At 42.0% G+C, this 15,649-nt stretch overlaps 1 protein-coding gene across 1 annotated transcript in view; it reads left to right on the forward strand.

Annotated features, from left to right (window-relative positions):
• The window catches only part of LOC137372639 (vitellogenin-like), an 80,392-nt gene that overhangs the window by 58,306 nt on the left and 6,437 nt on the right, over positions 1–15,649 (forward strand). Inside the window, exons 27-31 of the mRNA XM_068036611.1 lie at positions 1,030–1,172; positions 1,259–1,388; positions 1,503–1,632; positions 10,909–11,101; positions 14,264–14,355. Of these exons, the coding sequence (XP_067892712.1) occupies positions 1,030–1,172; positions 1,259–1,388; positions 1,503–1,632; positions 10,909–11,101; positions 14,264–14,355 (688 nt within the window). The remainder of the gene's footprint in view (positions 1–1,029; positions 1,173–1,258; positions 1,389–1,502; positions 1,633–10,908; positions 11,102–14,263; positions 14,356–15,649) is intronic.

A 15,649-nucleotide genomic window follows, 5' to 3' on the forward strand; every position in this document is an offset into this window, starting at 1 on the left:
TATCATCAGCAAATTTTGAAATTCTATTCTATATTCCAAGATCCTAGTCATTTACATAGAGCAAAAAAAGCAGTGGTCCCAGCACTGACCCTTGGGGAACACCACTGTCTACCATCCTCCAGTCTGAAAAACAACCATTTACCATGACTTGCTGTTTTCTGTCCTTAAGCCTATTTTTTTATTCAATTGGACACTGACCCTCTTATTCCATGAGCCTCAAATTTTGTTAATCAGCCTTTTATGTGGTACTTTGTCAAATGCTTTCTTAAAATCCAGATAGAGAACATTCACCGCATTTCCTTCATCAACCTTCGGTCCATCTCCTAGGACATCACATAATTTTGTGGGGTTGGGGAGTGTTTCTATTGTGATACACAAGATTTTGCAATTGTGTGAGGCAGGCTGGATCGACCAGGGGGTCTTTACCTGTTTGTCATTGCTTATATGCTTGTATGTAGATTAAATTTGTGTCCTCTAGTTACCAGCCGTCCTGCTAGCCAAGATAATTTCTCCATATTTACCCTTTTCAAAACCCCTTACAAATCCACTACCGTGCATCTGTCCTTTGTACACTATCTGAAGCATTGAACAGGTAATCAGGTAGAAGCTCTATTCCTCCGCGGGTGAAGTTCTGTCATCGGCTTGGCGGAGGAGATCAGGACAATCCCAACCTGGGGCAATGGGTGCTTCTCCCATCTCCACACCCCCACCCCTCCTCTCCCCTCCTCTCCCCAGCCCTGCCTGACAGCAGTTTGGGGTGTACAGATGGGCCCCACCAAGAATAATATCAGCTGGCTCTCTGTGATCAAGGCCAAGGAAGACTGAGGAGCAATTAGCCCCGGGTGAAAACCTGCCTGGATGACTCCTTAAGTCATTTGGCAGATGTTTAGCTTTTTTACCGGACTGGGTTGTGGCACCCCCTCTTTGATGGGTGAGTGCCCCTGTGCAATGCAAATAACACGCACCAGAATTTTTATCCTAAACATGTCTTGCTGACTGTGACAAACAGTGTCTTTTTAAATTTCCTAGGTAATGTACCGTTGGGGTGAAAACTGTCAGAGCTTTAAGATTTCTCATAAAGCATCGATGGGATATCTTGCAAATCACCCAGCTATGAAAATTAAAACTGCGTGGTCGGAAATACCTAATGTGATGATAACCAGCGGAAGAATGTAAGCATTATGTTATATAATTATTCTACTCTTCTGTTTTCAATGTGCACTATATCCAACACTAAGACTATCCTCTTTTTAACCAGGATTGGGTCAGGAGTTGCTTATCTATTAGGATTTTGCAATAGATTTAAAGGTAATCCTTCACATCAGATCACAACGCTGATAGCCTTAACCTCACCACGGACCATCGATACAATTGTTAAATTACCCAGGGTATTGCTTTCTTTATTTACTTTCATTAAAATGTGCTCCAAGTCATGTTTTCTTAATGTTAGACCTGCTATTTCTTTAGTTGCATAATCTTGAATCTTATTGTTTTGGTTCCAGTTTACAATCTATTATCAAGGCTTCGAGCTCCCTTTGCCAGTGCACGTTCGAACAATGGCCCCAATTGTACGGGCACGAGGCTTCAAAAGCATCGCTGAAATTCCAAGACTGCTTCTGACAATGAATCAAAGTAATTATTATTTCTGCTTGTTCTCTCCGAATTTTCTGCGCACGATTTCACCTGATAACCTGTTCTTACTTTGAGTCAAAAAAGCCACGTTGTTATGACCGAGGCAGGAGTAATGCGCTGTCAATTCAGTCCCAATCGTCCACAGGTCGCAGCATATTATTAAAGTTTTTAGGTGGTACCACTATCTGTCCAACAACTGTCCAGTGTTCATCTGCAGATCTATGAGGCAGTCTCTGTTTCCTCCTCAAAACCCCATTTTCCACATAATAGCCTTCTGGAACTCCTTTCGCCTCAGCTTCTGTCAGAGCCATCGGTGCTATTCTGCATATCTCTGGATCAGCTTGCTGTACTGCAATTATAGAAGATCTGTTAAACATCTCATTTGGATTATCTAAATTCCCAAACAAGGTTTCAGATACTTGGCTATCTGTTTGTGGTGCCACTTTTACCTCCAGCAATGGAACTTGTTTAGCCCTTGCTCGGATAACTACACACGTAGGAAATATTCCTGGAACTTGTTCCTGTAATTGTTCCATTTCCCTAACTTCACTTGGTTCCTCTGTAATTCTCGGAGAAACTGATACTTTTGATCCAGCCGAATAATTTTGCTCGGAGTGGATCAATTCCCTCTACTGACAAACTGTGGATAGCACCTACAGTTACCATCCCAGATATTAAGTCACTCTCTAGGTGTATTTTATATAAAGGTTTGGGTATATACTCCCCGCCAATTCCATTAACTAAAACTTTAGTGTTGAGGGCGCTTTCTGGTGAAAACGTTATATCTTTCCCCAGCAAGAGTGTTTTGGTTGCTCCTGTATCCCTGAGTATAATCATAGGTTTTCCTGCCTCACTTAAAGGATATGGAGTTACTTTTCCCATTAACAGGAATTCATTATAACTTTCGGGTATCTTATTCTTAACCTCTACACTCACTTTAGTTTTTGTATCTGGTTTTGCAGCTGCCGTTAAAGCTATAGCCTGATCTACTATACTCTCAGTCAGAGTCTCTTCTCTGCATTAGCTTTGTGGACCCCAACAAATCCTATGGGGTCACCTTGAAATTTCCAGCACTCTGAACGAAGATGACCCGTTTTGTTGCAATGATAACACTTCGGCTTGCGAACCTCACTTCTACCCTCAGCACCTTCCATTCTGGTCTGAGGAGGTGATTTATTTATTTTATTTAGAGATACAGCACTAAAACAGGCCCTTCGGCCCACCGAGTCTGTGCCGACAAACAACCACCTATTTATACTAATCCTACATTAACCCCATATTCTCTACCACATCCCCACCATTCTCCTACCACCTACCTACACTCGGGGCAATTTACAATGGCCAATTTACCTATCCACCTGCAAGTCTTTGGCTGTGGGAGGAAACCGGAGCACTCGGAGGAAACCCACGCAGACACAGGGAGAACTTGCAAACTCCACAGAGGCAGTACCCGGAATTGAACCTAGGTCGCTGGAGCTGTGAGGCTGCGGTGCTAACCACTGCTGGGGCATTCCCAGCTGTTCCTTGAAGTCCCCGGCTACTTGCCTTCCTTTCACTCTCCCACTTACTATCCTTCTCAGGTTTATGGGGTGTCGGATAAAAGGTTTTAGCTTATTCACAAGCTCAAAATAATCAGCAATTTCTGCTGCTTGCCTGGCTTTTAAAACTTTCAGGTTATCTACATGAGTTCTCACTACTGAAGGGATTGAATTTTTAAATCCTTCCAAGAGAATCAATTCTTGAAGGTTCTCATATGTGGTTTCCATCTTTAATGTTTAACGTTTAATCCAACGATCAAAATTAATTTTCTTCACCCTCTCAAATTCTACATACATCTGTCCAGCCAATCTCCGTAAATTCTGAAACTTCTAACAGTAAACTCCAGGGACTAACTCATACGCAGCGAGAAAAGCCTTTTTTTCCATCTCATAATCTGCAGAAGCCTCTTCAGGAAGCATGGCATAAACTTCATGAGCTCTGCCCATCAACCTGCTTTGCATAAGCAGTGTCCAGCTTTCCTTTGGCCATTTCATTTGCTTGGCTATTTTTTCAAAAGAAATGAAAAATACCTCTACGTCCCTTTCCTCAAACGTAGAAAGAGCCTGTATGAATTTAAACAGCTTTTTGCTGGGTCCTGGGCTGAATTCAGATTCTTCCTGACCAGAACTTTCCCTGGATTCAAGACTACCCCTTTGTCTTAGTTCCATCTCTTTTAACCTAAATTTCCTCACTTCTGTTTCTTTCTGGAATTCAAGCATAAGTCTTTCCAATGCTATTGCTGTTTCTTTTTCTTGTTCAAGTTTTCTTAAGTCTTTTTCCGCCTCAAGTTTTTTAGTTTCTAACTGAATCCTAGCCAATACCACTGCATCACTCTCTGACTTACTATCTTCTTGTTCCTCATCTTCTTCTTCCTCTAATTTTAAATCTTGAGCTATTATGTCAATTATATCTGCTTTTTTAGCACCTGATTTCAATTCTAACCCCAGTTGTGCTGCCAGATCATTTAGTTTATTCTTAGTTAAAGTTTTCAAGTCACTGAGGGACACATTCTCCTTTCCCAGAAAAACTGCTGCAACTGCTAATGCCATTCTGATGGTATAGACTACCTTATTACACAAGAAACCTGGTTCCTTTTATTTCTCTCTTTCAAATTATTACTCCCCTTATAATTAACCTAATTGGCATTAGATTTGGATCCTAACAATTGAGTCTTCAATTAAAATGATCCCAGACACGAGACAAATTAATATGATCCCAGGGACAAGAGAAATTAATGTGATCACAGAAGCAAGACCCCAGTTTATATGTTATGATGGAGATGAGCCCCCAATTAATATGTTATGACCGAAGTGGGAGTAATGCACTGTCAATTCAGTCCCAATACGCCACAGGTTATTAAAGTTTCCCACCTACCAGAAATAAGCCAAATTAAACACTTTAGTAACCCCCCAGAATAAAACAGACCAAACCAGGTATCTTTAGACAACAACAATTTAACTATTTATTAATAAATTAAATCTTAAACACTATTAAGATAAATTTATGTCAAAAGACCTTATAACTTATTTATTCTAACTCTCCCACTCACACATATATTTTGAAAAAATCAACGGTTAACCCATTTTAAAAATAGTGTTTTAAAAAATTAGCTGAATAAATAAATAACTGGATTGTAAGTCTTTGTGGGCTACGTTCCCGATGGGTGAGGTATCCTAGTGGAAAAATAATCAGATGTCAGTTGAAGTCTCCAAGCAGATTTGATGAACAGTCTTTACTTGATAGACAGTCAAAGCACTTCGGCTGCAGCAGGTGTTACACAGTTCTTTCAACACGGAGTATAACGACAGGTCTATATTTGGATTTTAAAATTGGTACTCTTTCAGCCGAAACTTTATTGCGAATTCCAAAAAACACAATCGCCCAAGAGAGAGTCAATCTTGAAGCAAAGACTTCTTAGATTGGAAGTAAAGAAAAGGAATTTTGCCACCTCCAGCAATACAAATGTTCTCTTCAAAGGGTTTTTTTTCCTCCTTAGGGAATTAACACAGCCTGTGGCTCATTGTAGAATTTCTGCTGAGAGAATTATCTTCCTTCAAGGCAAGCACGTTTTGCTGTTGTCTCTAGTTCAAACCGGTTGAAGCTGGTTTTTACACACAGTCAAAAGTTACAATACACCATGTGACCTCGCTCTCCTGCTGTGGCCTAGGGAACAGATGCAGCTGGCACACTGTGTCTTTTAGTTTTTAAAGGCACACTGTTTTAAACAGAGGAGGAAAAAAAAGTTCTGTGACAACGTAAAAAAGCATTGCTAGAGTGAACATCAGTTCATGCTGTCATATGTTAACCAAGGAAAAGATTTCTTAGATTGGAAGTAAAGAAAAGTAACTAAAATCCCCCCTCCCTGGAACCATTCTGGTAAATCTCCTCTGCACCCTCCCAAGGACCCTCATATCCTTCCTAAAGTGTGGTGACTGGAACTGGATGCAATACTCCAGTTGGGACCTAACCAGAACTTTATAATGGTTCAGCATAACTTCCCTGCTTTTGTACTCAATGCCCCTATTTATGAAACCCAATATCCCATATGCTTTACTAACCACTCTCTCAATATGTCCTGCCACCTTCAATGATTGATGCACATGCACCCACAAGTCCCGCTGTTTATGCACACTAATAAGAATTGTGCCTTTAAGTATATATTTCTTTATTCGTTCATGGGATGTGGGTGTCGCTGGCAAGGCCAGCATTTAATGCCCATCCCGAATTGCCCTTGAGAAACTGAGTGTCTTGCTAGGCCATTTCAGAGGGCATTTAAGAGTCAACCACATTGCTGTGGATCTGGAGTCACATGTAGGCCAGACCAGGTAAGGACAGCAGATTTCCTTCCCTAAGCAATGTTTTTGGTTCCCTGACCTTTCACCCTTGTTGGAATATACTAGCCTGTACCTGAAACATCTCTTCCTTAAAAATAACCCATTGTTCTGATACTGCTCTTCCTGTCAGTTTTTGGTTCCATTCTACACTGGCTAGATCCCTTCATATCGTGTTGAAATTAGCCTTCTTCCAATATAAAGGTTCTACCATATTTCATTCCTTGCTTTTCTACAATACTAACCCAAACCTTATGACAGGATGATCACTCTTACCCAGTACTCTCCGACAGACACTTGGTCCAATTGGCCCACCTCATTTCCCAGCACCAGATCCAGCAATGCCTCCTTTCTAGTTGGACAGAGAACATACTGATCAAGGAAGTTCTCCTGAACACATTTCAGAAATTCCTCCCCCTTCTCAACCTTTACTCTAAAATTATCCCAATCGATATTTGGGTAATTAAAGTCCCCAAATATCACCACTCTATAGTTCTCGCATATCTCTGTGATTTCCCTGTAGATGTACTCTTCTATCTCTCTCTCTCTCTCTCTCCCTCTCTCACTATTTGCAGGCCTATAGAATACCCCAGTAACATGATCATAACCTTTTTGCTTCTCAACTCTAACCAAATGGAATTTTTTCCTTGCCCCCTCAAGGATATCCCCTCTTTTCAACACTACAATTCCTTAATCAGTACTGCCACCCAGTTCCCTTTTTTTCCTTCCCTATCTTTTCTGAACACTTTATATCCTTGTATATTTAGCACCCAGTCCTTGCCATTTTTAAGCCACATTTCTATTATTGCCACTACACCATATTCCCACATTTCTATTTGTGCTTGTAGCTCACCAACCTTATTCACCATACTTTGTGCATTTACACACATGCATTGTAACCCTGTCTTTGCATTCCTCGTAATGCTTCTCAATCTGCTCCTATCTAATAGGGAACTACTCCCTTCTTTAGTACTGTCTACCACTCTCACTTTAGAGTCATAGTCATAGAGTTATACAGCACAGAAACAGGCCCTTTGGCCCATCCTGTCTGTGCTGGCCATCAAGCACCTAACTATTCTAATCCCATTTTCCAGCACTTGGCCCGTAGCCTTGTATGTTATGGCATTTCAAGTGCTCATCTAAATACTTCTTAAATGTTGTGAGTGTTCCTGCCTCTACCATTCCTTCAGGCAGTGTGTTCCAGATTCCAACCACCCTCTGGGTGAAACATTTTCTCCTCAAATCCCCTCTAAACCTCCTGCGCCTTACCTTAAATCTATGCCCCCTGGTTATTGACCTCTGCGCTAAGGGAAAACATTTTTTCCTATCTATCCTATCAATGCCCCTTACAATTTTGTATATCTCAATCATGTCCCCCCTTAGCCTTCTCTGCTCTAAGGAAAACAACCCGAGCCTTTTCAGTCCGACTTCATAGCTGAAATGCTCCAGCCCAGGCAACATCCTGGTGAATCTCCTCTGCACCCTCTCCAGTGCTATCACATCCTTCCTGTAGTTTGGTGCCCAGAACTGTACAGAGTACTCCAGCTGTGGCCTAACTAGTGTTTTATACAGCTCCATCATAACCTCCCTGCTCTTATATTCTATGCCTCAGCTAATAAAGGCAAGTATCCCATATGCCTTCCGAACCACCTTATCTACTTGTGCTGCTGCCTTTGGTGATCTATGGACAAGTACACCAAGGTCCTTCTGACCCTCTGTACTTCCTAGGGTCCTACCATCCATTGTATATTCCCTTGCCTTGTTAGTCCTCCCAAAATGCATCACCTCACACTTCTCAGGATTAAATTCCATTTGCCACTGCTCCGCCCATCTTACCAGCCTATCTATATCGTCCTGTAATCTAAGGCTTTCCTCCTCACTATTTACGACACCACCAATTTTTGTGTTATCTGCAAACTTACTGATCATACCTCCTGTATTCACGTCGAAATCATTAATGGACACTACAAACAGCAAGGGCCCCAGCACCGATCCCTGCGGTACACCACTGGTCACAGGCTTCCACTCACAAAAACAACCCTCGACTATCACCCTTTGCCTCCTGCCACTAAGCCAATTTTGGATTCAAATTGCCAAATTGCCCTGGATCCCATGGGCTCTTATCTTCTTAACTAATCTCCCATGCGGGACCTTCTCAAAAGCCTTACTGAAGTCCATGTAGACCACATCAACTGCTTTACCCTCATCTGCACATCTAGCCACCTCCTCAAACAATTCAAGCAAGTTAGTGAGACACGATCTCCCCCTGACAAAGCTATGCTGACTATCCCTGATTAATCCCTGCCTCTCCAGGTGGAGATTAATCCTGTCCCTCAGAATTTTTTCCAATAGTGTCTGTACCATTGATGTTAGACTCACCAGCCTGTAATTACCTGGTTTATCCCTGCTACCCTTCTTGAATAATGGTACCACATTTGCTGTCCTCCAGTTGTCTAGTACCTCTCCTGTGGCCAGAGAGGATCTGGAAATTTGTGTCAGAGCCCCTGCTATCTCCTCCTTTGCCTCACATAACAGCCTGGGATACATCTCATCTGAGCCTGAAACAGCTAATACTTCCTCCCTTTCAATGCTAATATGTTCAAGTATATCACAATCCCCCTCCCTGATCACTACACCTACATTGTCCTTCTCCATAGTGAACACAGATGAAAAGTAATCATTTAAAACCTCACCTATGTCCTCCGGCTCCAAACACAGATTGCCATTTTGGTCCCTAATGGGCCCTACTCTTTCCCGAGTTATCCTTTTGCCCTTAATATACTTATAAAATGCCTTGGGATTTTCCTTTATCTTGCCCGCCAGTGTTTTTTCATGTCCCCTCTTCACTCTCCTAATTACTTTTTTAAGTACCTTCCTACACTTTCTATACTCCTCTAGGGCCTCTGCTGTTTTCAGCTCTCAGAATCTGCCATAAGCCTCCTCTTTTTTCCTTACCCAATCCTCTATATCCCTTGACATCCAGGGTTCCCTGGACTTATTGGTCTTACCTGTCACCTTTACGGGAATATGTTGGCCCTGAACTCTCACTATTTCCTCTTTGAATGACTCCCACTGGTCTGATGTAGATTTTCCTACAGGTAGCTGCTCCCAGTCCACTTTGGCCAGATCCTGTTTTATCATATTGAAATCGGCCGTTCCCCAATTCAGTACCTTTATTTCCTCACCTTATTCCTCTTTTCTACTTCTATAGGCTGGAACCCATCCCCTGCCAATTTAGTTTAAACCCTCCCTGACTGCATTAGTGAACCTCCCCACGAGAACATTGGACCCAGTCTTGTTGAGGTGCAACCCGTCTCTTTTGTATCGGTGCATCCTGCCCCAGAACTGGTTCCAATGCCTCAAGAATCTGAAGCCCTCTCTCCTGCACCATGCATCAAGCCATGCATTGATCCTCCCTTTCTTCCTATTTCTACTCTTAGCGGCAAGTGGCATTGGGAGTAATCCAGAGATTACTACCTTTGAGGTCCTACTCTTTAACATCCTCCCTAGCTCCTGAAAATCTGACAGTAGGACTTCAATACCTGCCCTTGCTATGGTATTGGTACCAACATGTACCACACCTTCTGGTTCACTCCCTTCCCCCTGCAGAATATCCTGCACCCTCTCCGTGATATCCTTTACCCTGGCAGCAGGGAGGCAACTCAACATGTGGGACTCATGATAACGGTTACTGAAATGCCTGTCTGTCTTCCTGACTATGGAATCACCTGTAACAACTGCATTTCTGCACTTTGCTTCTCCCATGTCCAATGGTGCCATGGTCTGGACTGCACTCCTTCAAGGTATTGTTACTCCCAGCAGTCTCCAATGCTGAGTACCGATTTGAAAGTGGCACACACCCTGAAGACTCCAGCACCTCCTGCCTCTTCCAAATAGCCACCCACCTACTATCCTGAACTGCTATTGCCTGTGGGGTGACTACCTCCTGGAGCATACAATTCAAGAAACTCTCCTGCTCCCTGATGATCCGCAGTGACTCCAGCTGCTCCTCAAGCTTGGAAATCTTGAGTTCAAGTTGAAGCAGCTGGAGACATGTCCTATACATGTGGTCACCCAAGACACATGAAGTGTCCTGAACTTCCCTCATGGCACAGAAATTGCAAGCAACAGATGCAGCTGCACCTCCTTGATCTATAAAAAATCATCTATTTCCTAATGGTTGGCATGCCAGCCACTACCTTAAACATTCAATCTCTCCACCACCAGAGCTCAGTGGCAGCAGTGTGTACCATTTATAATAAAAGCTAAATACTGCAGATGCTGGAAATCTGAAATAAAAACAAGAAATGCTGGAAATACTCAGCAGGTCTGGCAGCATCTGTGGAGAGAGAAGCAGAGTTAACGTTTCAGGTCAGTGACCCTTCTTCTTCAGAAGAAGTATTTCCAGCATTTCTTGTTTCTTTGTACCATTTATAAGCTTGCTATGACTTCTTTGACAGCACCTTCCAAGGACAAGGTTCGCAAGCACATGGGAACATCACCATCTCCACATTCCCTTCCAAGTCACACACCATCCTGACTTGGAATTATATCACTTTCCTTCACTGTCGCTGGGTGAAAATCCTGGAACTCCCTCCCCAGCAGCACTGTGGGTATACCTACTCCAGACGGATTGCAGCGGTTTAAGAAGGCAGCTCACCACCACCTTCTCTCGGGCAATTAGGAATGGGCAATAAATGGCTGCCTTGCAAGCAATGCTCACATCCCGTGAATGAATTAAAAAAATTAACTCATACAATGCTGGTAACAATGCTAAATATTGACAGCAACTTTATATGACGCGTTCACTAAGAAAGAAGTCAATGGAATTGTTGATTGAAATCTGTCAGGAAAGTAGGAGCAAAGCTTTCTGGAGACCAACATTTCTGTAACTTTTTTCCCGCAGGGGAGTGTATTGCAGAGAATGAGCGAGTTGTCACATTTGATAGCAGCCACCTAAAATATAAAATACCTAATGATTGCCACTACGTCCTGACCAAAGATTGTTCGCCTTCTCCAAAGTTTGTTCTGTTGATGCGACGTGCTGATAATGAGCAGAGAAAGAAAGCAATAAAGTTACTCATATCAGTGCCTAATATGTAAGTAGCCACCACATGTTATTGTCATCTTAAGCAGTAATCAAATGTAAATGTCCTTAATGTAGAAGTGATTTGTAGTATAGGCTGTTGCAGGGGGGTGGTGTTGGATGTTGTACTTAGGAAGATTGAAACTCAACTCATTTTTACATCTTTCCAAGATCAGTAAAAACTAACAGTGAGGATGTGACTGTGTCTGTTTGCTTCTGTGAAATATATTTTGTTTTCTGTGTAATGTGATCCATGGATAAGGTTTTACATGGTCCATGTACATGTTCAGTACAGATTGTACATGGTCTATGCATGTGATTGGTATGGGTTTTACATGGTCAGTGTATATGTTCAGTACAGATTATAGATGTTCCGTGTATGTGATTAGTGCATGGATGGGTACTCACCAAAATTAACGAAAGCAAAATAACAGTAATGAAAAAAAATTGGCACTTAAAAAGTGACAAATCCCCAGGACCCAAGATGGATTCCATGTCAAGGTTTTAAAAGAAGTAGCCAAGGACATTACACATGTTCCAACTATAATCTTCCAAAGTTCTCTTCATTCAGGAACCTTCCTTTACATTGGAAAATTGTGCATGTCACTCTGCTATTTAAGGAAGGTGAGAAAGGAAAACAAGAAATAATGGACCCAGTTCGTCTACCATCTGTTGTCAGGAAATTACTAGAGTCTATAATTAAGGATAGAGAGACTGAACACCTTGAAAATTCTCAGCTGATCAGAGAGAGTCAACTTGGATTTGGAAAGGGTAGGTCATGCTTGACAAAGCTGACTGAATTTTTTGAAGAGTTGATTGAAGTAGTGGACAGGGGAATGTCTATGGATGTTATTTATATGGCCTTCCAGAAGCCATTCAAAAAAGTGGCTAACGCGAGGCTGTTGGCTAAAGCTGAAACTCATGGAATTGAAGGTAAATTATTGAGCTGGTTAGGAAATTGACTGAGTAGCTGGAGGCAGAGTAGGGATAATGGGCAGGTACTGTAATTGGCAGGCTGTGACTAATGGGGCTTGATTTTCAGTCCGGGGTCAGGAACCCAATGTTTGGATAATTTCCGGGTGCTGATCCTGCACCTTCACTGCATTACTCATGTGGCGCTATTTTTAAATGTTAATGGCTTGATTGGACAGGAGGTGAGCTCAGCGCCCAATTAGAGGCATTGATCACCTCCAGGAGACGAGAACTGCCTGCCTGGCACCAGAGGATGAGGCAAGTGGCAGCTATGATGAGACCAGCCACTGTCTTGCTGAGGAGAGCAGGCAGCTCCTCAGAGGGACAGCACCAAATAAAAAATGGAACAGAGGCGAAATGGCCAAAACAAAGGTACTACGCACATCCCTGCACAAGATACCAGGGCTCCCGATAATTTTGAACATAACAATTTCCCTTTGCCCCATAGCAAAGCTGACAGCTGTGCACTAATGTGCATCACATTGTTTGGGTTCACTGGAATCCTCTTCCAATATTGCAGCGCCCACCTCCCCGGCTCATTAACAAGCTCCTATAGGAGCTTCATGGCTTCTTAATTGGAGGCAAAAGGCTTCCCCATTCCCTCCCTCCCGCCCTGACATTGAGAATCACAGACGGTTCCGGAGACGACCACCAGGACTGCAATCTTCAAATCGTATCCACTCCGGCTCCCGACCCCACAGCCCTTTGAAAATCCGGCACATGGTGTCCCACGGGGATTGGTGTTGAGTCTTCAACTATTCACTGTATTTAGTAATGACTTAGATGATGGGATAGAAAGCCACACATCCAAGTTTATCGATGACACAAAGATAGGCGGCATTGTAAATAGTGTAGATTTAGTAATAGCTTAAGTGAATGGGTAAAACGGTGGCAAATGGATTTCAGTATAGTCAAGTGTGACTTTGAATCTAGAAAGGATAATACAGGGTACTTTCTAAATAGTGAAAAGCTAGAAACAGTGGAGGTTCAGAGAGACCTTGAGGTCCATGAATATAGGTCATTAAAATGTCAAATAATCAGAAAAGCTAATGGAATGCTGCCTTTGTTTCTAGGGGACTATATTAGAAGGGGGTAGAAGTCATGCTTCAGCTATACAAAGTCCTGGTTAGACCACACCTGGAGTTACTGTGAGCAGTTCTGGGCACCACACCTTAGGAAGGATACATTGGCCTTGGAGGGAGGGCAGTGTAGATTTACCAGAATGATAGCTGGACTCCAAGGGTTAAATTATGAGGAGAGATTACACAAACTAGGATTATATTTCCTGGAATTTAGAAGGATTAAGGGGTAATTTGATGGAAGTATTCAAGATATTAAGGGGAACTGATGAGGTAGATAGAGAGAAATGATTTTTGTTAGTTGGGGAGTCTAGGTCTAGGGGGCAGAGCCTAAAAATTAGAGCCAGGCCTTTCAGGAGTGAAATTAGGAAATACTTCTTCAAGCAAAGGTTGCTGGAAGTTTGGAATTCTCTTCCGCAAATGGCAATTCATGTTAGATCAATTGTAAACTTTAAATCTGCGGTTGATAGATTTTTGTTAACCAAAGGATTATGGGGCAATGGAGTTAGGTCGCAGCTCAACCATGATCTCATTGAATGGCAGTGGAACAGGCTGGAGTGTGAAATGGCCTCATGATACATGATCCATGTATGTGATATGTACAGATTATACATGGATTAAAATAGACTTGGTGAGCTGTAAGGCCTTGTTTTTTCAATTCCTTCTTGGGATGTGGGTCTTACTGCCAAGGGCCAGCACTTATATTTCCCATCCCTGTTTGAGCCTTTGCCTTTAACCACTGAAGCTTGTTCGGTGAAGGTGAGTTGCTTAATACAAATGAGTAGCTTGCTTAGCCACTTCAGAGGTCAGTTAAAGGTTCAACCACGTTGTTGTAGGGCTAGAGTCACATATAGGCCCAGAACGGGTAAGGACGGCAGGTTTTCTTCTCTAAAGGGCTTTAGTGAACCAGTTTGATTGTTACAACAATCCAACAGCTGGTTTTAAAAACTGAATTCAAATTCTCTAACTGTCATGGTGCGATTTGATCTGACATTCATTGTGTTGTTAATCCAGGTTTTAAGATTACTAGTCTAGTAACTTGGCCAATACCCACTTCTCTTTTGCTCCATCTCTCCTAATTCTGCTAAGCTATTCCAATAAAATTCCTGTTTTATTTTTAACAGTGTAATTGAAGCATATCCTACACGGGATGGAATAAAATTCTTAGTGGACAATGTTGAAACCACTCTGAGTAATCAAGAAAAGGTTATACAAAGTGAGTAAGTCTTTGACAAATGGAGAAAATAGTACATTTCCAAACAGTATCAGTCACAGAGTTGAGCTATGAGGATCATGGAATGCAGAAGTATTTTTGGTTAAAAAAATACAATTTCAAAAAGTGGCCTCAATTTAAAAATTGTTGGAAAATTCCAGAATATAAAACTTAGCCCAGAACACAAAAGAATAAATCGCTGTAAACGGGAAAATATAATTTGGTATAGAAAGTTCAGGAGAAACCTCTATACCCAGACAGTGGTGGGAATGTGGAACTCGCTACCTCAAGGAGTAATTGAGGTGAATAGTGTAGATGCATTTAAAGGGAAGCTGGGTAAACACATGAGGGAGAAAGGAATAGAAGGATATGCTGATAGGGGGAGATGAAGAGGATGGGAGGAGGCTCATGTGGAGCATAAGTGGCAGTATGAACCAATTGGACCAAATGGTCTGTTTGTGTGCTGTACATTCTATGTAATATAAAATGGCTGAAATATCAGGTAATTCTTTGACTAATTACCTTAAGAGTCCTATTTCCAGTATTCATGAAAATGCATTCTATAGTTTGTTCCATGTAAGAGTAGTCAACTTTCAGTAACTGAAAGATTTAGTTGGCCATTTTGTTTCTTAATGTGCCATGAGAATAACTGGTTGGTAAAGGACTCTTCTTTGTGACTGATATCATGGAAGTACACACTGTGAAACTTTGTATAGAATGAACAAAGTTGCAGGGACATAAGAACTTAGGAACATTGAAGCAAGAGGCCTGTTCTGCCACCCAGTTCAATCATGGCTAATCTGTTTCTTAACTGCCACCTACCTGCTTTGCTTTCATGACCTTTAATATCCTTACCCAACAAAAATCTATCAATCTCAGTTTTGAAAATTTCAATTGACCCCCAGCATCCACCGTTTTGGGGGAGAGAGTTCCAAATTTCCAATACCTTTTATGTGAATAAGTGCTTCCTGACATTAGCCCTGTATGGCCTGGCTCTAATTTTAAGCTTATGCCCCCCTTGTTCTGGATTCCCTCCACCAGAGGAAATAGTTTCTCTGTATCTACCCTATCAAATCCCTTAGCTTAAATACCACAATAAGACAAGCTGATTGTGGAACTTGTAACACGTTTGAAAAGCTGTTGCAACTAAATACCTCCAGTAAAGTTTCCCATTTTCAACCAAATTCTTCCATTGACTGAACTTCCTTCAACTTAATGCCAATTTAAGGAATACTGTTTCCTAATGATGAAGATTTGATGAGAAAATAAACTTCGACCACATAGGGTTCCACCATCG

The sequence above is a fragment of the Heterodontus francisci genome, chromosome 8 (assembly GCF_036365525.1).
Source record: "Heterodontus francisci isolate sHetFra1 chromosome 8, sHetFra1.hap1, whole genome shotgun sequence".
NCBI classification, from domain to species: domain Eukaryota; kingdom Metazoa; phylum Chordata; class Chondrichthyes; order Heterodontiformes; family Heterodontidae; genus Heterodontus; species Heterodontus francisci.